This window comes from Ptychodera flava, chromosome 11, assembly GCF_041260155.1.
Source record: "Ptychodera flava strain L36383 chromosome 11, AS_Pfla_20210202, whole genome shotgun sequence".
NCBI classification, from domain to species: Eukaryota; Metazoa; Hemichordata; class Enteropneusta; family Ptychoderidae; genus Ptychodera; species Ptychodera flava.
In genome coordinates this window covers 40,994,719-41,016,550 of record NC_091938.1, presented here as the reverse complement: position 1 = coordinate 41,016,550, position 21,832 = coordinate 40,994,719, and the positions used below count along the sequence as shown (strand labels likewise).

The 21,832-nt window shown below is 35.1% G+C and overlaps 1 protein-coding gene across 2 annotated transcripts in view; it reads right to left on the bottom strand.

The window, feature by feature from the left end:
• Positions 1-21,832, bottom strand: part of LOC139144539 (poly [ADP-ribose] polymerase tankyrase-like) — an 83,503-nt gene that overhangs the window by 3,980 nt on the left and 57,691 nt on the right. For both annotated transcript variants that reach the window (XM_070715240.1, XM_070715239.1), the window contains exons 31-49: positions 21,174-21,341; positions 20,474-20,591; positions 19,977-20,094; positions 19,120-19,387; positions 18,346-18,538; positions 17,558-17,710; positions 16,878-17,143; positions 15,154-15,680; positions 14,476-14,581; positions 13,994-14,163; positions 12,604-12,751; positions 12,160-12,281; positions 11,757-11,835; positions 11,333-11,510; positions 10,208-10,315; positions 9,415-9,608; positions 8,794-8,886; positions 7,979-8,108; positions 7,372-7,517 (exon numbers count right to left, since the gene is read on the bottom strand). In XM_070715240.1, coding sequence (XP_070571341.1) covers positions 7,384-7,517; positions 7,979-8,108; positions 8,794-8,886; positions 9,415-9,608; positions 10,208-10,315; positions 11,333-11,510; positions 11,757-11,835; positions 12,160-12,281; positions 12,604-12,751; positions 13,994-14,163; positions 14,476-14,581; positions 15,154-15,680; positions 16,878-17,143; positions 17,558-17,710; positions 18,346-18,538; positions 19,120-19,387; positions 19,977-20,094; positions 20,474-20,591; positions 21,174-21,341 — 3,273 coding nt within the window. In that variant the 3' untranslated portion in view covers positions 7,372-7,383. The remainder of the gene's footprint in view (positions 1-7,371; positions 7,518-7,978; positions 8,109-8,793; positions 8,887-9,414; positions 9,609-10,207; positions 10,316-11,332; positions 11,511-11,756; positions 11,836-12,159; positions 12,282-12,603; positions 12,752-13,993; positions 14,164-14,475; positions 14,582-15,153; positions 15,681-16,877; positions 17,144-17,557; positions 17,711-18,345; positions 18,539-19,119; positions 19,388-19,976; positions 20,095-20,473; positions 20,592-21,173; positions 21,342-21,832) is intronic.

The window sequence follows — 21,832 nt, the reverse complement described above, 5'->3', positions numbered from 1 at the left end:
AAGGCCATTTGATTAAGGGTGAGCTGTACCTGTGCTTAGTCTGAGAAGTCAACGGCATAAAACTTATTAATAATGAAATAATGATGCTATCACTAATACCATTGATGAATATGTCCATGCTGATATGCATACCATGCAATTTAGCCCATAAACATAATAAAAAGCATCATTCTGGTTCAAGTGCTGTTGCCAAGCGCCAGAGTTGCTCTCATGCATATGCAGCATATGCAAGAGGATAATTTATGCACAGTCAATGGTTTCATGCCTTGGAGTAAGGCTTCCACCTTAGTGCAATTGATCATTTTTGACATTGGGGAGGATTTTTAGCCTCACTGTAAACACTTTGTATGAATAATAATTAGGTGAAAACACTGCGACAGGTTGCACATTTGGGTTCTCTACTATTGACTTTTTTCCTATGCACAAACGAAATATGGTCAATCGCAGACAGCAAAATCTAACATAATTAATCACAAGTTGAATAATAACCTGGATAGCCATATTTGGCTTTTTATTGTGACATCACTGTCATCTGTAGACACTATCAAGGGGTGCATATCTTGCAAAAATTTGAGGCTGTAAGTAAAGGGTTGCAAATCATTCTTCATTGTTCATTACGACTGATTTCATGATTTGCTGGTTAATGTAATGCTTTCTTCCTTGCGTGTATAGGATACGGACCTTGTGTTTTATTAGTGAATGAAAGAAAAAAGTTGTGGAATCATGTCTATGCGTGATTGACGCCTATTAATTGGTGGATTTTCTGAAAGATTTTACAGTAATTTTATGAGATTATTTCAGACCATTTTGTGTATTTCTTAGGAAGTCTTTATTTATTTTGATGTTTGAATAACCCATGACAGCATTCAAATGTCACTTGCGGCGTCATGTACATTTCGTTTGCCATCAGTGTACAATTTATGAATAAGGATTGGGAGCCAGAGGCAAAGAGACCCATGAAAATGGTTGAAAGATTGATCAATTCAATGTGTCTTTGTTACACTGTTGAAATAGGAAACTTGGAAATGAGTCTACTTTTTTCAAATGTTATGTTTATAAAATGAGTTAGCAAGTTCTTTTCTTGTGTGCTATTACCGAGCAGAATGGGACTGAAAGGAGAGGGTGTTTTGAACATCAAACATATTGTGTTCTGTCACACATATATGAAGTGACGACATCAATCATTTCATGTATCAATTTCCATATTGCGTATACATTTTATATCAGAATCAGACAGTCTGTTTCATCTTGACTTTATCGTATATGCTGTGGAAAAATTGAAGGCTGGCATTGATTTTCAGATGGCCTTTGAAGGCTGTGGCATTGCCAGCAGGGGACAGCACAGGGTAGCCAGGCAGAAAAAACAAACAAACAAACAAACAAACAAACAAATAAAATAAACAAAAATATACAAACATACAAATAGGCATACAAATACATAAATAAATTACAAACAAAAATACAGACAAAATAAACAAACAAACAATATCATGAATAAATAACAAACACACAAACAGATAAACATCTATATTTATATTCTATCTATCCATAAAATATATATATATATATATATATATATATATATATATATATATATATATATATATATATATATATATATATATATATATATATATATATATATATATATAAATTGTGTGTGTGTGTGTGTGTTTAAGAGACAACAGCATATCGAAAAAAAGACTGAAATAATTAACTGAACCGCTCATGCCAAATATTCTACCACGGCGGTATCACTCTTCCCTATACTTCCACAAGGGATGTGACTTATGGCCGCTAAAGCCATGACATGAGAGGCGATATAATTTTTCCCACTACACATTAAATGACCACCACACCATAAATGAGTTAAAATCCATACCAGTTGGGAAGGACATGAATGGGGCTCACATGTTCACCATGTAGAATGACTGTACGATCGGAAAAAAAGCAATTTTCCGATGATTTCTAAAGTCGTACCGATACCATTTCTTACCGTTTCTGTTCCTCTGCGTGAAGAATTTAAAAAGCCCGGGTCGCTATTTTCCGTTGAGTTACGCCAGTCCTCTGAAATCGTAAATGGACCAATAGCGTACCGCGTTTAGGCTGCGTTGGTCGATTCATGAACCGACAACCTCTAGCAGCCTCGTCCCAAGCTCAGAGTATCGTGTTGACTTTGTGCCGGTGTTTACCTCTTGTAGGTCAGTTAAGTGCTTACACAAAGGGTATTTCAGAGTAAGATTCAATATAATGTTATCAAAGTAATAACTTCCTTCAATTTAAACGCACAAATTTCATTAAACTAACGTGCAATAAAGTGGTAGTATTTTTGTCGTACGAGTATATGAATGTTTACATTCCGAACGAAATTGCAGCATAGCTCGGAAACTGCCTGAGGAACCAATACAAAGGAAAATGAGGGCAACTCCAAACATCGGCCCTATCAAGTTTGTTTAATATTACGATATGGTGAATAAAAGGATCATTGCATTTATTTTGTGTGGAATACATGGCGAGACACCGGTGAATCGATAGTGCTTTGACACTAGTCATGTAATCTGGTTCCCTTGTAAACCGGTTTGTTGATTGAGTGATTCGTCTCAACCGTGTTTCGGAACCAAAAATGGGGTTCCTTCATCAATCGCTCTCTTGTTTTGTATCCCCTCCGCTTGGTTGTGTGATAAGGTCATCTTCGTCCTCGAAGAGCAGAAGCCAGATTCGTTATTGAGAGAGTCAGCCACTATTGATTGACTCTATAGTGAGCGATCCGGTGTGTGGTGTCATATTATAACTGACATGACCCAGCATCGACCGGAGTTTCTGGACGCTTATGTTAGTACCTGCTTTCCAGTGTTTGAAAAGCATGTTGTGAAGGGCTGTTTCGAGAAATAAATAGCCATTCCCAGGTTTCATGGTTTCGTTAACAATATTTGCTGTATACGTAAACGGCCTTTGGAATCGGTTTGGTCTGAGGAGAGTATTCATGCCGCCAACTTTGATATGGCAGCGTTCTCAGTTTTTGATTTTCTTTGCCAGATGATATTTTTTGTATTGCTCAGCAATCTTTTTAGTTTGGTTGATTGTAGTACCAATTATATGATAGATTGCATCTTGGTTTTATACGATAAGTTGTGGCATAAAATGGAGACAAATTAAGCAAAGAAATAAACATTCCCCGTTGTTAAAACCGCAATCGTGAAACCTTTTAACTGTTTGAGTGATGTGGGCAAAGTGTGTTTGAATTAACGCACCTGATTTTTCGGTTGACATCGACGGACTGCTTTAATTCTCCTTCACACGTTGGTCAAAGTTACATACGAGCTATGATTTATTAAGAAGGATTTGTTTTAGATGCTCGTTTTATAGACCATGAGGAGTGTCGTTAGAAAACGACTCGAGGGTTGATCACAGAAGTAAGCTCAGCTGCAGTGATGTTCACTCTCCTGTGTGCTCAGTTTAAGCGAGTAAACCGTACAAACGGAGACATCGCTATCTGTGCTCATCTCAGACCATCGTCCGCTCGCATGGCTCGTTAGCCAGACAGGAGTCTTCCACTAACTACGGGAAGCATCCAGCTGCCCGAACAGCAGGCCTTGGCAAGCGAAGATGGTCTCAAACTGGTTTGATGAGACTTTGAGCTTGTTCTATTTGTAGCAAGGCATAATGTGATTACTGGTTTGAGTATATTTACATTACGTCAACGTCAAAGTAGACTGTTATTTGATAGGTTAATTGGTTTCAGGCACTAAACTTTGATGAAGTTTATTTTGTCCCAATGGTTTCCGTGTAAGAGCCATGGTTAAATATGTATATTTTTTACACAGAGATAATGGTTAAAATGATCAATGTTTTTGCTGGTTTTTTACTGCGTTAAATATGAGGTAATCGATGGATACCCCGCAGGGTATTCTCATTCTCGTTCCAGTGTTTACTATTTCGAATGTTTAACCCTTGGGCATCCCCAGGCTTGTACGGTAGTCAGTAGGAAAACAATCCTCCAACTTATTAAATGAAATTTGTGCGTTTAAATTGAAGAGAAGTTATTATTAGGATAGCATTATATGGAATTTTACTCTGGAATACCCTTTGTGTAAGCACTTTACAGACCTACAAGAGGTAAACACCGGCTCAAAGTTAACACGATACTCTGAGCTTGGGACGAGGCTGCTAGAGGTTGTCGGTTCATGAATCGACCAACGCAGCCTAAACGCATTACGCTATTGGTCCATTTACGATTTCAGAGGACTGGCGTAACTCAACGGAAAATAGCGACCCGGGCTTTTTAAATTCTTCACGCAGAGGAACAGAAACGGTAAGAAATGGTATCGGTACGACTTTAGAAATCACCGGAAAATTGCTTTTTTTCCGATCGTACAGTCATTCTACATGGTGAACATGTGAGCCCCATTCATGTCCTTCCCAACTGGTATGGATTTTTACTCATTTATGGTGTGGTGGTCATTGAATGTGCAGTGGGAAAAATTATATCGCCTCTCATGTCATGGCTTTAGCGGCCATAAGTCACATCCCTTGTGGAAGTATAGGGAAGAGTGATACCGCCGTGGTAGAATATTTGGCATGAGCGGTTCAGTAATTATTTCAGTCCTTTTTTCGATATGCTGTTGTCTCTTACACACACACACACACATTATATATATATATATATATATATATATATATATATATATATATATATATATATATATATATATATATATATATATATATATATATATAGTATAGATAGATAGATAGATAGATAGATAGAATATAAATATAGATGTTTATCTGTTTGTATGTTTATTTATTCATGATATTCTTTGTTTGTTTATGTTTGTCTGTATTTTTGTTTGTAATATATTTATGTATCTGTATGCCTATTTGTATGTTTGTATATTTTTGTTTTTGTTTGCTTGTTTGTTTGTTTGTTTGTTTTTTCTGCCTGGCTACCCTGTGGGGACAGTAGCGACAGACAAATTAAACAGCCATCTCCAGAATGTGCTGAGTCATTGGGGGAAAAGACAAGTCACTGTGTAACACAGCAAATGAAGCCAGCAATGGAGAAGGTGTTGACAGTAATGAAGACAGCACAGAGTTTGAGAGAGTTATGGTCATCTTTTGTCAGACACTGATGAGTGATCTTGAGGGATTTGAAGTAGAATAGTAAACATAGTGTAGTAGAAAGTAGTGTTACCCTTTGCTAGAGGCAGCAACATGAATTTGGACAAGCATGGAATTGTTTCATTTAGATTTAATTTTACTACATTGTTTTTGTTTTTTGCTCCACCTTAAAATGTTGATATTGTGTAGAAATATTCAATTTTGATTTTTCTCTGTAAGAAGCTCAGTAAATTTAAAATGTGTAAATATGAATCAAAGATGTTTTCTTTGTATTTTATCATGGGTTCAGTCATACTTTTATACATGCATGTGTGTGCAAGAGTATGTCTGTGTATTGTCTACATCATTCACAGATCAGAGAAAGTGTAACAGTGTGTCCTTCTGAGGTACAGGTGGATTTGTCAGAATTTGCCGAGGGAAAGATCGAAAAAGAAAAAACTTTCACAAAAAAGGTATTCTGCAACATGTTACTCCTTACTGGTCCAGTGAATACCGCTGAGGACGCTTGACCCAACTTAAATTTATACCTTGTTGATTGACGTGTAAACATGAGATCACTTAGATCACTGATAAAGAATATTTACAGAGCGACTAATCCAATCCCCTCATGTTTAGAAAAATACATGTGTAACTGCGACTTGAATAAACGCCCTGGGTCCATTATCAGGAAACTCTGGTAGGTACTTGACACTGGCAGTCATACTGAGTGATTGACATATTGTATCATATCATAAAATATGATAACATAAAAGTGTATGGCATAGAGTGTTCTACTTTTGATATCCTAGGGACATTGTAATGTCTGTAAATACAATCAGAATTACCAATCTACTCTTATAAATCTCTTTTCTTGAATTCACCTTGTGGCTACTGACAATGATTTTGTAAAGTAGTGCTAACCCCTTCTTCCCCTTCCCTGATGGCATAAGTGTTAATATAATAAGCAACTTGTATATCTTGTGACACCTTACACACAACACCATACACCACAACTAATAAAATAATTTTGAAGTGATTCTTCAACTTGCTATTGGAGTCCGTTTTAAACATCAAATTCACATCTTCCTCATGTTGCAATAAAAACAGAGAATAAATTGGAAGTGACATTTTCACCCATTTTAGCATCTACTGGTATGTCAAAGAATTCCTTTCTGGTTGACTCCATGCAAGTACCAAGCACCTAATACAGACATAAAAATAAGGCTGACATCGTCAGACTGTGATGAAATTCAACACAAGTATGTCTAAATTTCAGAGTCTCCTGAGGACAGTAACCCTAGATAAACCATTGTTTTCAATGGTGAGACAGATCATATATCTGAATACTAGTGATCAAACAGTTACTTGAGCAGTGATAGAAATCACGCATGGAACACTGAAGATACCAACCCAGCAGCTTTGATCCAGGACAATGTATAAACCAACTCAGCAGGCTTTCATCCAGGACACTGTATACATTTCACTGTTTTCAACTTTTAATAAAGGTCATGAAGTGCCTTTTCTTTGTAACAATACACAGATAGGAGAGGATCATAACATCATATATGATCTGAAAAGGATTTTTTGGCCAAAATTGACAAAGATATTCTGAAAAATAGCGAATGGTACATATCCCATGAAATGATCAAATTTGCACAGAGTTTGTGCAAGATACCTTTTAATCAAATACTAACCACAAGTTCCAGAGTTTCAAGATTTGACTGATTTTTTCCTTTCTTTAACCTCATTTGCATATTTTCAACACAAACATGTTCATTTGAATAATTTGACATCTCCACTGTGATGCATCTACATACCAAATACTAGAAAAGTTGGTGCAGTGGTTTTTGAGTTTTTGATGTGGATTGACATAAATACATAATACAGGTATACATACAGACAGACAGACAATGACATACATTCATCAGACATTCTTTCTAGCCTATGCAAATACCTGCTTCATTACTATGTATATGGTAGATGGCAATATAAGGAGCTGAAAATGTTCCTTTTTCATGACGATATCGACATGCGAAGTTCAATGTCGCATTATTTTAACACCTTTTATCAGTACCTTTGGTCAGAAAAGTAATTTTACTGACTGTCAGGATTAATTACACTTTCTTAAACTTTCCATGTTTGAGCTAAACTAGGGTAGGGGTTTATACACGAATGTACAGCTTTTTCAAGTATTGGAAGGGCTTATAAGCAAGCAGGGGACTCACCACACCAATGGTATAATGTTACAGAATGTATAATATCTTCACTTACCATGATAGTTGATTATCTGAACATAATCAGATACCTCAAACAAACTTGATCTCCGTTATAAACAATGTACTCATTCCAGTTGAGTTGAAAAGCTTCACCCTTTGGGTGTTTGTTGGTAACAATTTTACCCTGAGGAATCAATGCTCCTGTAGAAATAAACAAAAAATTGCCAAATCAGGCACAGACTTACACAACATTCTCTGACACTTTGATAAGTTGCAAATACAGATGCTAATATCAACAAAGTTGTACAATGGAGCACATATACCATTTGTTTGAAAAAGTTGACACAGATATTTTATAGACTTATTATGACATATACGTACATCAACTGATGATGAGTTGTACATCAGTCCAAATACTTCATTTGATCAGAAAGTAAGAATGCTTAAAGATCTGTCAAAGTACAAGTCTGCCAAACTTATTGTGACATGTGTATGAGATATAAACACCCAATTTCTTTAAAAAGATGCTTGCTAGAACAACGAAAGTTAATACTGCATAGTATTTTAAATATGGATGATCAAAACAAATGTATGTGTCTTTATCCAACTTTGTATTCCAAAGTACTTGCAGACTAATGCTATAAAGCATGTTTTCCTTTTACCTGATGGAGTTCGAAGATGCTGTTTTGGATCAGGACCACTCATACCAAGCCCTTTAGCACTACTACAGCCTTTGGCTGGTGAGTCCAGGAAGGTAGCTTCTGTATATTCTTTGACTTTACCCAGTGCAACCTGAATACCAAAACAAATATGAATATTACTATCAAATGCAAAAGTTATTCAGGAGAAGAGACAAAATGCAAAAACATCTTGGTGTTTTTGTTTTTTAGCTTGACTTTGACATCTGACTATGACTGATGAATGATTCACAGTATTAAACAGTGTATATTATTTGATTCTGAAAAAGAATTAATACTTTTTGGTTAATTTGTTTCACAAACTAAACCTAATTTGAAGTAAGACCCTTGAAGCTCATCTGAACATTGCAATACTTTACTGAGGTCAAGCAATATTTATTCTCTATAAAATATGAGAAACACTTACTAAAATACAGACTTTTGAAAATTAAACATTACCTAAATACCATAGTATCTAGACTTACTGAATCTTTGAATTGGAAATTTGCATGTGTGATCTTGTACATTATAACATATGTTTGTTTTGAAAAATTACAAAATGAAATTTGTCGGTTTTGTAGGAATTATGAGGATAATTGGTTTTCATTGAAAATTTTCTGGTTTCATGCCTCATATGTAAAACACCAGTACACACTCAGGGTAATATGAGATTATTACGAAAATCTCTTGTTCTGCTTATAGTTACGTATCACATGGTAACTGATCACTTCAAGAACATTTTCAGTCATAATAGTCTACATGTACAATGCCTATTCAAAGACTGGGAGTCTTGTATTTACCTCTGCTAATAACATAAACCTGCTTTCACTTGATGTTCCATATGTGTAGCAATAATTTTCACTTTTGGCAAAAGTATCTGCTGTATAGATACCCTGCAAATCAAATGTAGACAGAGTTCAGATTCAATTTGAGAAGCACCTCTTCCTTTCAATTGTTATAAAAACATGTGCAATTTACTCACAGACAATCAACAGTCATAACATTTGACTACTGTTACTGATCTAAATTCCACACTTGGGATGACTAGGTGATTACGCACAGCTGAGAGAGATAAAGAGATACTGTATATACCATGTTCAATAGTACCGGTATGCCATTGGATGATGAATGTTCACATGTGACCATCGTCAGGGTGACAAACACATAATGCAATACACTAACAAATCTTAAACAAGTCATACCTGAGTTATCGCTACATTTGGTATGTTTGAGTTTGAATGCACGGTAAGAATTAGACCTCTAAAGGAAAATATTTGATGTTAAAATTCCACATATAGAGTCAGTTACTTAAGGAATCTGAACTCTGAGACCTGTGAGTAATAGCCACGAAACAACCGAATTATTCTCCTGACACTTTGGATACTTCTGGTATACTACAGCTGCAAATGGTATTTGCATACCTTTCCAAACATGTAGCCTGTGATTGGTGCTTCTGGTGGTGCTACAAGGAGTCCCCTCATTAATATGCTAATGAGGTTAGCAGCACTGGTTCCATGCCAGAGAAGCATATGGTTGTCAAGGTTACATTTGTTTAATGTCTCTTCTTCTCCAGATCTGTTCAATGCAAATATTGCTTCCACTTCAACATTATTACCTGATGAGTGAGAAAATTGACTGGGATAAAATATTTGATTTGTTTGTGAGCAACTCAAAGTGTTACACAGCTACATGTATAGTCTGCAGCTGTCAATGACAATGCAACTATGCGATGACACATACCATCACTAAAACTACATTATTTTTGCTTGAAGTAAAATCTTGTGATTTCAAGATTGAAGATGTACAGGTTTGCTTACATGACACGAAAAACTTTCAGGTTGTAAAGCGATTAGTAACTTTGCAAAATGCCTGCAAGCATGTCCCCAAAAATCAATTTATCAAATCTCTCTATATCTCTCTTTGGCACTATTTTACAAGTGGTATAGCCACAAACTGATGACGTCAAATCGCCGTACACAATAACAATACACAGTGCCATAATTACAAGGTGTCTGTGTTTCGTATAGGGCGATTTGACGTCATCAGTTTGTGGCTATACCACTTGTAAAATGATGCACTCTCTTTATCTGTATACCTTCTTTATATCTGTCAGTATGTCTTTTAATCTGTCTGTTGGTCTATCCATCTATCTATCTCTATCTATCTATGTCTGTCTGTCTATCTATCTATCTATCTACACAGTTCAATGATTACCTGTATTCTGAATGTACTTCAATATACTTTGTGCTTCATCAGAGTATTCATCAAGCAGTTTCATTTGACATCCAACAGCTCTATAGACGTAATCATTTGGATGGATTTCTGAAATGAAACAAGGAATTAGTTGAAATTCATCTAAAATCAGGCATCCGTGTTAGCACCATACAATGTGTCCCACATTTACAAACAGGTTGTTTAGGGGACATGGTGAGATCTGGATAGAACGCTTTGTAAGATGCTACCACTGAGAGGAGCAAACACACAGTCACGAGTGGTCAGTTTTAGCTTTGAATGTTCAAGAATTCAACATTCTCTGTGCACCGTCAGACAGTTTTCCACTTTATTGCTTTGCTTCAACATACAAAGTTAGTAAAATAGACTTCTATCAGCTATGATGACTTTTATTTTACTGTGCAGGTCCTAACTGTGCACTTGACTGATCAGTGTGGGTAACTGTTGCTGTGAATTGTTGACTTGATGTTCTTATGATGCAAAGCTATGCATTAATGTTGTATTAAATGCAAAATTACATGTTGTTGACAGATTCAGCATATTAATGGATGTCACTGACAGCAAGAAGAAATGACAACTGGACAAAGAAGCAGTGAATTGACACTGAACTTCACATAAGGCCACAGTAATTAAATTCTTTGTTTTGCGTCCAGTCTAAATGGGAAAAGGTACGCGCCTACGCGGCTGAAAAACACACACACACACAAGAAAATTAACACAGTGTAATTTGATTGCAGCAAATAAAAAATTGTAACAAAATTTTTAGTTCAGAAAAGCTTAGCAGTAATGTCCTAAAATGTCCTATTCAAATACACTGTGTGTGTTTTTCATGAAAACCTTAAAAACCTAGGCGGGTGGGGACGCAAAACAAAGAATTTAATTACTTTGGCCTAAGTATCGAGTGTAGCTGGTATGCCTGTCTGAAAACAAGTTACATATAACCTATTACTGTCACTGTGAGGGAAGAAATACAATTAACATGTTAGAACACTGAAGTAAATTGACTGTCGATGAGTGAAAAATGTCAACTTTGATATTCAGGTACTGTCTCATTTACTACACATTTGATATTCAATCAGCAATTTTCCATTTGTATCCAAAACTTACCTTTTTTCCTGTATTGAGCTCCCAGCAAGACCTGGCTAGCAACCTCTATGTCAAGCAAATTATTGATTTTATAGACTTCTCTCTTGAGGTCATCAGGTTCATTCAACGGTTCCATCTGTTCATACACATAATCTGCTGATGGTATCAACTGAAAGTATTCACTACTCAGCTCAGCAACCTGTAACAGAAACGGTTCAGTCAAAAATAATGTCTCTGATTTTGTACATGTGATGCATCTCTGAAATACATGCTATGATTTTGAATTTTGTAACAGACAGTAATGGAAAGTCACAGCCAATCTGCATTTCCTTTTGAAAAGCTAACCAACTGAATGACCATTTTGTTTGTTTGTTTGTTCTTTATGTTTATGTTGTTCTTGTACTATTTTCAAACATTCCTTTCCAGCACTTTTTCAGTTTCTCACCTTTTCCATAGCTTCTTGATACTTTGCCACATCCGGCATTCCTTCTTGTTGTTGTTTTTCACTCTCATCAACAAGAACCCTGTCATAAAAATTCACATGAAATACCGTAAATGTTTATAGCAATTGTTTTGTTGAAAACATCAAGAGATAATAATATGAACCCTGGTTATTCTAGTGATCAGACACTTGGTTGATTATTTCTGCCAATATGAATGGTTAATTTCCATCATCTTGAGATGCTCCTTAAAAATCCCCTCAATGTGAACAGCAAATTTTCCATACAACAGGACACTCATTGTTATCAGTGGGAGATGTGTTTCTACACTAGCATAAAACATCAATTTGCATTGGTTTATAGAAAGCTACTTCAAGAGTACAGACAGTGCAACAGCCAATCACTGACCTGATTTTATTGAGTACTTCCCTTGCTTTTTCTACCACATCTTTTGGTATCCTACCAAATGGCATATAACTTGTGTTGACATTGGTCTTGTGTAAGGCAGCTCTGAGCATTTCAACATTTGTCTAAAAAAGAACAGTATAACATTACGAACAAATCTTTATTAAACAAACAATAACAGCAAAAGTTTAAAACTGTAAAGGGAAACTTTTGATGACAACCATGGTGTATGCCATGATACTTGCTGAAATCAAGACCTGGAATTTCTAGTTTGCATCGTGATCATGTTGTATTAGTTTATTACTTCAAATTTTATTTATTACTTTATTACAACAAATGGCATGACAATTTCAAAGGAGAAATATTTGTGATGATGGTGAAAGAGAATTTGGGGTGTAAATATCAAAGATAAAATGTTATCGCTACTCTTCAAATAATGTGACTTACAAGTTGATCAAAGACATCCTTGACATATTTAGGCAGTTTTGAAGGCAAATCTGATTTCAGACTAAAATCCAACGGTGAAAGTTCCTTTCTCCTAAGTGTCCTCTGTTCTGCTTTCACTAAACCATACTTCTTGGGCAACTTTTCAAAGCTATTAGTGAAGGAAAGATGAATAAAATCACTGTTATACAGGGAAGGAATTGTACAACACAATGTGAAAGAGTACCAATGTATTATACAGACAGTTAACTATATATATACCTTAGCATTGGAGACATCAACAATTTAGTAACAACATTCATCCCTATTAATTAACTTGATTACCTCATATTTGGAAACCATTCTACATACTCTCAATGGGCTAAATACAAAATGCAATATCAGAATGTTTTAGGAATTAACAAGGGAAATGATATTCACACATAAAGACAACTGCTCATTCTCAACATTTACCCATACATAAAAGTTTCAACTTCTATGAAGACTCCCTGAATGGCATTTATTGATCCTGAGAAATGTAAGTTACAGCTTTCTAAACAAGAACAGTCAACTAAATTTCATTTTTTCACAAACAATTATTTTATGGTCACATATGGCTCTGAAATTCAAAACTGACATTAGAAGGTCATGTCACAAAAACACTGAAAATGATCAAATTGTGCAAAGGTGTACTCCAGAAACATTCACTTTAAATTCCCCAGAGCTTTAAACTTCAGTACACACTGACATGTTGCATCAATGTATTGTGGGTAAAAATTTGATGAGCAACTGCCCAAATTGGTAAACTTCATCGATATTGCAAACGTACAATACTATTTGGAGTAATATTTAGGTGTCTCATCTTTGGATCACTCAGTGCGCAACTTAGCAACCTACACACTATCAATGCTACCAAAATTACTTTGTAATCAAGAGAGACTGCATGGTTTGATTCACAGATCCTGGACATTCAGAAAAACTATCAACAATTTAAGGATTCAATATGGGTAAAAATAGTCACTGGATGTTTTGGTTGTACTTGCCAGTATGTTTTTAATACAATTGGCTATTCTTAATATCAACCCACGTGTTTCAAAGTTGACACTGCCTTGATCATGTAACTTCTTCTATTAACTGCATTTCAAGATGGACACCAAAAATTATGTCATAGCTTATGACATCACAAGCAAGCTCAACCCTTTACATTACTTTTTTCTGTGCAAAACAAGAAAACTCTTTGACCTAATCTCCTTACACGGCACCTGAACCAGTATTACGGGAATGCATGGTACTCTGTATATGTTCCAGTACAGTGGGACTTGTTGGTGAAAGAGTTCAGGCCGTAGTCATGCAGGAATATTAATACCTTTTCCAACATTAACCAATGCAATGATTGTAATATGTATGCACATACCCTTTAACATTGGACCATGCATTGCCAGTTTTTGCTTTAAAAACTTTGCAGAACTCTTTGATAGCATCGACTGGATTCTGATATGGTGTACGTTGGTACTGGCCTTCATCACCAATGCGACCCCATCGTGTGAACAAAACATAAATCTGCTTGCCCTTCTGATAAATTAACTGTGGAGAGAATGATATGAAAAATATATGAATACATGAGTGAAAAATATCTGAATAGATGGAGGAATGAATGCATGAATGAATGAAGAAATAAATCAATAAATAAATGAGTGAGTGAATGAATAAATACATTGAATGACTATCAATGTCCTCAAGAAGAGGTTATGGTGATTTGTGTAATGGCAGTAGGAAAATAATTTTGACCTGAAAAGAAACAACTGACTTGAAATTATAAGCTTAGTAACTGACTATTAGCTTGGTATTCAAAATCTTCTATTTAAAATTGATGGAAAATTTCTTTTGTCATTTTACCTGCATCTTGTAGAAATTATTCATTCCCCATTTACCATAGCTGACATCTACTTTGGTTAGGAGTACATCATATGGAATGTTTTGATCCTTGTCTATGTACACTTCTCTGTGGGGGGAGAGAGAGAGGAACAACTTAGCTCAGTAAGGGTGGCTGAGCAATTCGGACTGTGATGTCTTTGCTAGGTGACTGGCTGCTGTACATTGTGATTTGGAATCCAATCAAAAATTTACTGAATTATCAAACAAAGTAACAATCTCCAGCAACACTTATCACAATGAGTGAAAATCTATGACAACACTTACAAAACAAACTAACAATCTACGGTAACACCTACCAAACAAACTAACAATCTATTATGATAACAAGTAACAATCTATGACAACACTTATCATAACAAGTAACAATCTATGACAACAATTATGATAACAAGTAACAATCTATGACAACACTTATGATAAAAAGTAACAATCTATGACAACACATATCATAACAAGTAACAATCTATGACAACACATATCATAACAAGTACCAATCTATAACAACACATATCATAACAAGTAACAATCTATGACAACACTTATGATAACAAGTAGCAATCTATGACAACACATATCATAACAAGTAACAATCTATGACAACGCATATCATAAAAAGTAACAATCTATGACAACACTTACCCACTATCCTGTAACTCTGACCTTTCATCTACAAATGCCTTTGGTACTTTCACAATCTTCTTTTTCTCTTCCTTCTTTGCTTGGCTTTCACTTTCAGCCTCAGATTTCTTTATCGATTCCTCAGTGTCCATGTCTTCACTTTCTATCTTCTCACTTTTCTCACTGTCATCTTCTGTTCCATTTTGATCAACTCTGGTTGTCTTTCCATCAACCTCTGCTTGCTTTTCCTCACCTTGCTCCTTGTGATCAACATCTGTCCTCTTTTGGTCAACAGCATCTTTCTGTTTATTGTCATTTTCTGTCCGTTTATGGTCAACCTCAGTCACCATATTATCAACTTCATCACCAATATCCATATTTGCATTTGTATCTGTTGTACCGTTGTCATCTGTGAGTACTGCTATCTCAGAGTCTGGATCAACACTGAGTTGTTCTAACATCTTTTTAGAGTCAGCAAGGTAATCAGGGACATCTCCATCCCATTTTAAACCATCTTCCCAGCTCTGCTGCAAAACTGACGGTTTAACCTGTAAATTATAGAAAATCCCAATGACAATTAACGTCTTAATTAGTGTACAGGAAATGTACAGCTTGTAAAAGTGCAATGCTGCCAAAACATACAGCAATAATTCACAAATTATCAATAATTCTTTGAATCATGAATAAAAGGTTTGACATTTAATGTAAAATTTGGCAACATGCCTTTGCAGTAGTAAATCTCATAAAATTTGTTGTATTTGCTACAGATGATGAAAATAAATCTATTATTTGTGACTGTAATATTTCAGAGTATTTCTGTCAGATTACAATTGACTGTATTTTTTCAGTGGTTCAGTTGATCTGTATGCAGGGTGAGAAATGATCTTTGAGTTTGTACGCAATTTTGATTATTTTGATGGATTAAACATGGACAGCTGAAAACAATAGTGTAAACAACACATGGTGGTGAAGGTGTTAAAGTAAAAGAAAGACAGAATGAATCTTAGCAAACTGAGAAATTGCATTTTAGAGATCTTAATATTCAACTATCTAAAGCTAAAATCAATATAACCAAATTTCACACAGTATAGGAAAAAATATTACAATGTTTTGCTATGTGAAAAGAAATGTTAACAGCAATAAAATTAATTTAACCAAATTTTACGCAGTATAGGAAAAAATATTACAATGTTTTGCTATGTGAAAAGAAATGTTAACAGCATATTGCTCAGGTCAACAGATAGTTGGTGTATTCTATCATATCTACCAAAGTGAGTTTTATAGTATGGGACTAATTTCCTATCTGATACAATCATAAGCATACAAAGCTGGAAGAGATCACAGTGATAATGCAGGGATCTGGTTTCAAACTTCTTTTCTGGACACTAGCAGCAGTTTGTGACGAATACCACTTTATGGTGACAAAATTACGGTAAGACAAAGCAGAACTAGCAATCATTTGGTGTGAATTATTGGTGGTTGTGATTCTATCAAGTAGTAAATGCATTAATTTTGCCGTGGTGTGAAATGCACCATTGCCTATGTTGTTTGCAGTATTAACAATATTGCAGGGACTTAAAGAAGTAAAGTCTGGCAAATAAATACATTCAAAATCCATTTAAATGATACAGAACTGAACAGGTAAATGATAAAAATAATGAAAGCTTTGTCATTTGGAGATGTTTGAATGTGTCACCATATTTTATCATATTTATTCTTTTGAGAAAGAGAATATGTAAACTTACCACTGCCTGCTTGTCTACTTTTAACAATGTTTGTATTGCATTTGCCATGACGATGGATCTGCTATCAATAGCATAATCTAACGCTGTTTTACCATTTTTATCTTTACAGTCCAGAGGTACACCAAGCTCTGCAAGCAGTTTTAACAATTCAACATTTTCATACGTTCCATAGTCACAAGTTTTCATCAAATGATGGACAGCTGTTCTTCCTTCACTGTCAACCTTAGCCACATCAATGTCACTGGTCTTCTTGAAGTCACTCTCTTCTATGAAGTTAAAAAAACAACATCAGGAAAATTATTATCAACACAGTTAGTGGAAAAATCAGCAATAAACAATGAATATTAGATACTATAATCACAACACAGGTACTCTCCATGACGAGTTGTATATAGTTTTAAAAGTTATAATTTGAGCTGATTTGCAAGAAATGTTGGTCACACTGAAAAACATTTCACTGATATTCACACCATCTGATATTTGATTGTTGTGCTAATACAAAACCTGCAAAATATGAAACTATAGTGGAAATATTACTTTAATATTGTTTGTCTACAACAATAATAAAAGTGAATGGGTTTACACAAATCACCTCCAAGATGATATTTGCTTTGAAGGTTCAAGCATATGTTCTTATCCAGATTTACTCAAATTGTGACAAAACTATCACACAGACTCACTGTCTTTCTTCTTTTTGTCTTCTTCCTCCACATCTTGCATTTCTTCATCTTCTGCATTGCTGTTATCTTCATCTTCATCCATCTCTTCACTACCATTCTCATCTTCATCGTCATCATCATCCTCGTCATCATCAACACCATTCTGTTGACCACCTACATTCAAAAGAAAAATAGTTTCATTCCAGCTTGTCCAAAACTAAAATTAAACCTTTGAGTGCCAAAGTCAATTTTTGTTGCTTTTATAAATATAACCCAGTCAATTTTTTCAGATTTTTGCCAAAATTAATGCAATGAAATGTGCATTTGGTCCAAAATAATAAAAAATATTGCAGAAAGATTCATTAAAATTGATAAAATGTTTCACTAAAATTTCAGGTTAGAAAAATGACAGCACTCAAAGGGTTAAGTATTTTACTCTTCTTCAAAATGGCCTAAATCATTCTACCTTCTTGAGAATTCCAACAAAGATATACAATTTATTCAAATACATGGCATGTAAAAGTTGAACTGCATTGCATGAGGTTTCAGATATATGTGCCTCTAGTTTGTAGCAAAAGCAATATATCAGCATTGAAAGATAATACCAGAAAATATACCACAGACTTAAATCAGATTTCATCACATTTCCTTGGTTCTTTGGTTGTTACACAGGTCTTCAGACACTTGTCTCTACTTTGTGACTTTGCACTATGCACTAATCTTCCCACTCCCCTGGACAGTATAAAGTCAGGCATTTCTGTACACTACCATAAAGATGTACTAAAATACAGAGATTGGGGTTAACTTACTGGGAAAACCATGGCCTCCAAAAAGCCCTACACCTCTTTGTTTCATCCTTCTTGCTGTATTGCTTAACCCAGGGATATATCGCTGTCGTGACCAGTGACCTCTGTACCTCCTAAAGGCTTGTACTTGTTGTTGATCACTGCCTTTAACTTCATGATCAGCATTAAACAACAGCTTCACAATGTCTGTATCACTCTGAAAAGAAAATCATAAACCACTTTTTGTTTGAAGGAACATCATCTGTCTTGGTAGGACTGTATCTTGTAAGTGGGCACACATTGAGGAAAGAGCCCTGTAAATCTTTTCAAAATTTATAATTAACGTCAGTTTCATAAGAAACTTGGAAGGGAAACTGAATGAAGTTTATGTCATCTCAAATACTGAACAGGGAAGGGGATCACCACACTGGTTCTACAGAGAGTCACCTTCCATGCGCCATGAGCAAAGAAACCAATCATACAACATATGAAATACCAGACATTTGACAAACACCATGGTATACATATTTATGCATTTAATGAACAAAGGTTTTGAAATTCTCAATTCAACCCAGTACTTGCATTGAGTAATTCAAAATGATATCACTACATTTTGAGAAACATCCACATTGGATATTTGGCAACTCTTGTCTTTTAAATCCAACAATGATTCATAACTCTGGTCCACATCAAAAACACACCACCCAATCCTGGAATCTGTATAATAGATAATTAAAACACTCCCATGGTCTCTGTCCTTATGGCATTGCAACAAGACAACAGCAGATATGTACAAACCTTTTTTACTGCATGCATCAGTGGTGTCATGTGACTCTGATCAGTATAGTTGACACTGGCTCCATTCTGTAGCATAAACTTGACACAATCAAAGTCTTGTCTATTGATAGCACTAATCAATGGTGTTGATGAACTACGTTCTAAGGTTGATGATACAAACCATTCATTTGCATCATATCCTGCGATGTCATGTTCTCTTAGATCAGTGTATTCTAGTTTTGGAAATGATCCTTGACAATCCAACGTGGCACCATTATCTAGCATGTACCTAGATGAACAAAAGTTAGAATCAATATCTGAATGAACTTTGTATCCTTTGATTGTCTTTACTTGACCATAAACAAACAAAAATATCTACACTCTCTTTGGTTACAAGTGAACAGTGAATATAATTACAAATAATTATGGCAACTGCATCAACAAGGTATAAATTAGCAAAGTCTATGGCAGCATTGATTGACAATGAGTAAAACAGTAATCAAATGAGTCATTCAAGGCAAGACAAACTTGAAAATATCACTACAACTTCAAATCATTTCAATGAATTTCAAGTCAACAACATGGACTGAATAGAGAAAAGAAATTAGTGTTGTACATATGTTTTCCTAATCCAACCCAGAACCAGTAGAAGAGTCGGAAAAGCATACAGGGAACAGATTTGAGCTGATTTCTCCAGTCAATGTCACTGTGTTACCCTTTATCATCAAAGTTTGGTAAAATCTAGAAACCCTGAGGGAGAAAGCCTGTCATGGTTTAGGTAGAACCAGAGGCGAGAAATTCTGCCAAAGGTTAGCTTACAAGCCTGCAAAAGAAGAGACGCTGAGATGCTTGTATATGGGTTTCTATCCTTCACTTACTTGGCCATAATTTTTGTCTCTTCATCGAAAAGGGAATCCCAGAAGAGCGCCACCAGTGGTAGCCTACCAAGATTGTCAGCTATTTGAAGGCACTCTTTCACCTGCTCATGTTCCTTATCTGTTAAGTAACAAGAATAAACAATAAAACCTATTTGGGATACCTTTGTAACACAGAGAAATTGAGATTAAGTGATAATGATATGTATAATGATATATATGTATATAATCAGGTGTGATTTTTCTTTTACATGCAATTTTTTATATAAAAATTTACACGTGGTTCAGCTGATAACACGTGTCTTTCATCGTGCTGTCATACTTTTTTTCTAAATCCAGAGCGCGTCATGCTATCATTGAATGAAGTTACACAATACTTTAGACATTGAAACACCATCTATCTTTTCTCCATCACAGAATAGTTTACAGTTGAGAGAAAAATGACACATTTTCTGCACAAAATGATTATTAATGTTAAAGTGAGTGTTAAAATTTCTTACCTAACATAACTTTTAACAGTTTTCTATCTTGCATAAGACCCAAATAATGCACAGGTGTACATCCATAGGCATCTTTTGTGGTCACTTTGAGTCCTCGTTGCATCAATTCTTCACAAATCTGTAATGTCAGTAAATAAAAGCTGATAATAATATTTTCCATTCATGTTATGACAAATCCAAGAGATGATTAAAAGCTTCATATTAAGGTAGAATACACTTCAGGGACAGATATTCAGACTCTCAAATTTCTACAATTCTTTTCTGGCCTACCACTTCTGGGGGCTCATTTTAAAGCTCACAGAGTAAGAAACATTTTACTGTCTAGTTTTCGAAAACTGAAAATTTTATTTTCCCTTATAGACTTAACGCAGGAAAGGTAGCCATTTCAAATATCAGTAAATGTTAGATAATTGGTCTCTCTAGTACCAAACTTCGCAGTATGACCCATGATTTTTATTCTCCATTTGATAAGAGAATGGTTGAAAGTTTCATTGAAGAAAGTTTGAGCAGAAGTTTAAATCTTTCAATTTTGTGGCACATACTACCCCCGGTACACTGTAAAGAAGCTTATCATAGCCTACCATTATCAAGTACCTAATCATCATATTTCACTTTGATGCTGGTCCATAGATTATTAAATTCAAACTAGAAACTGCTCAACATATACTGGTATACATATCTATTTTACACTTTGATTCACCTTATGACATTGTTGTTGGACAGTTTCATCATCGTCTTGTAAAGCACACAGTGATAGTGTATGCAACAGACTTCTTTTATTACTGACAGGCACTTGAAGCTTAGCGTCATTTTTCTGTTTCCTCAGTAAACTTGAAACTAACTGAAAAGTGTAGGCTTCCATAGCACTCTGTCAAAATACAACATACATGTGTTTCATTAGAATATGTTGTTGGCATCATTTTTTGCTGGGTATTGTTAGACATAGAAAATGGTTCATACAAATGCATGAGACCAAAGAGTGAAGTCAGTCATTTTTACCAATACACAAATCATAGCAGGAAAAGGTAATTCAATATGATGTGATAAATAATACACACACACTACAAACAATACTTGGTATTGCTAGGTGTGAATATGTGTACAAAAAGTACAAAAGACTGATTACTTTCTTGATGTTTACCCATCAATTGTTAAAAAACATAGGGCCAAAGTCCCTGAAGCTACTATAGACATGGATACAAAATTAAATATTTCCTGACTGTATGAAATGATCTCACTAAGGTCATCCTAAGGACATGTAAACCAAATATTAAAGCGGTCTGACCAGCGGTTTTGAAAAAAACAAGCGACTCAACAGTTGACAGAGCTCTGCTGTGTTACGTAGAGAAAAACCTTTTG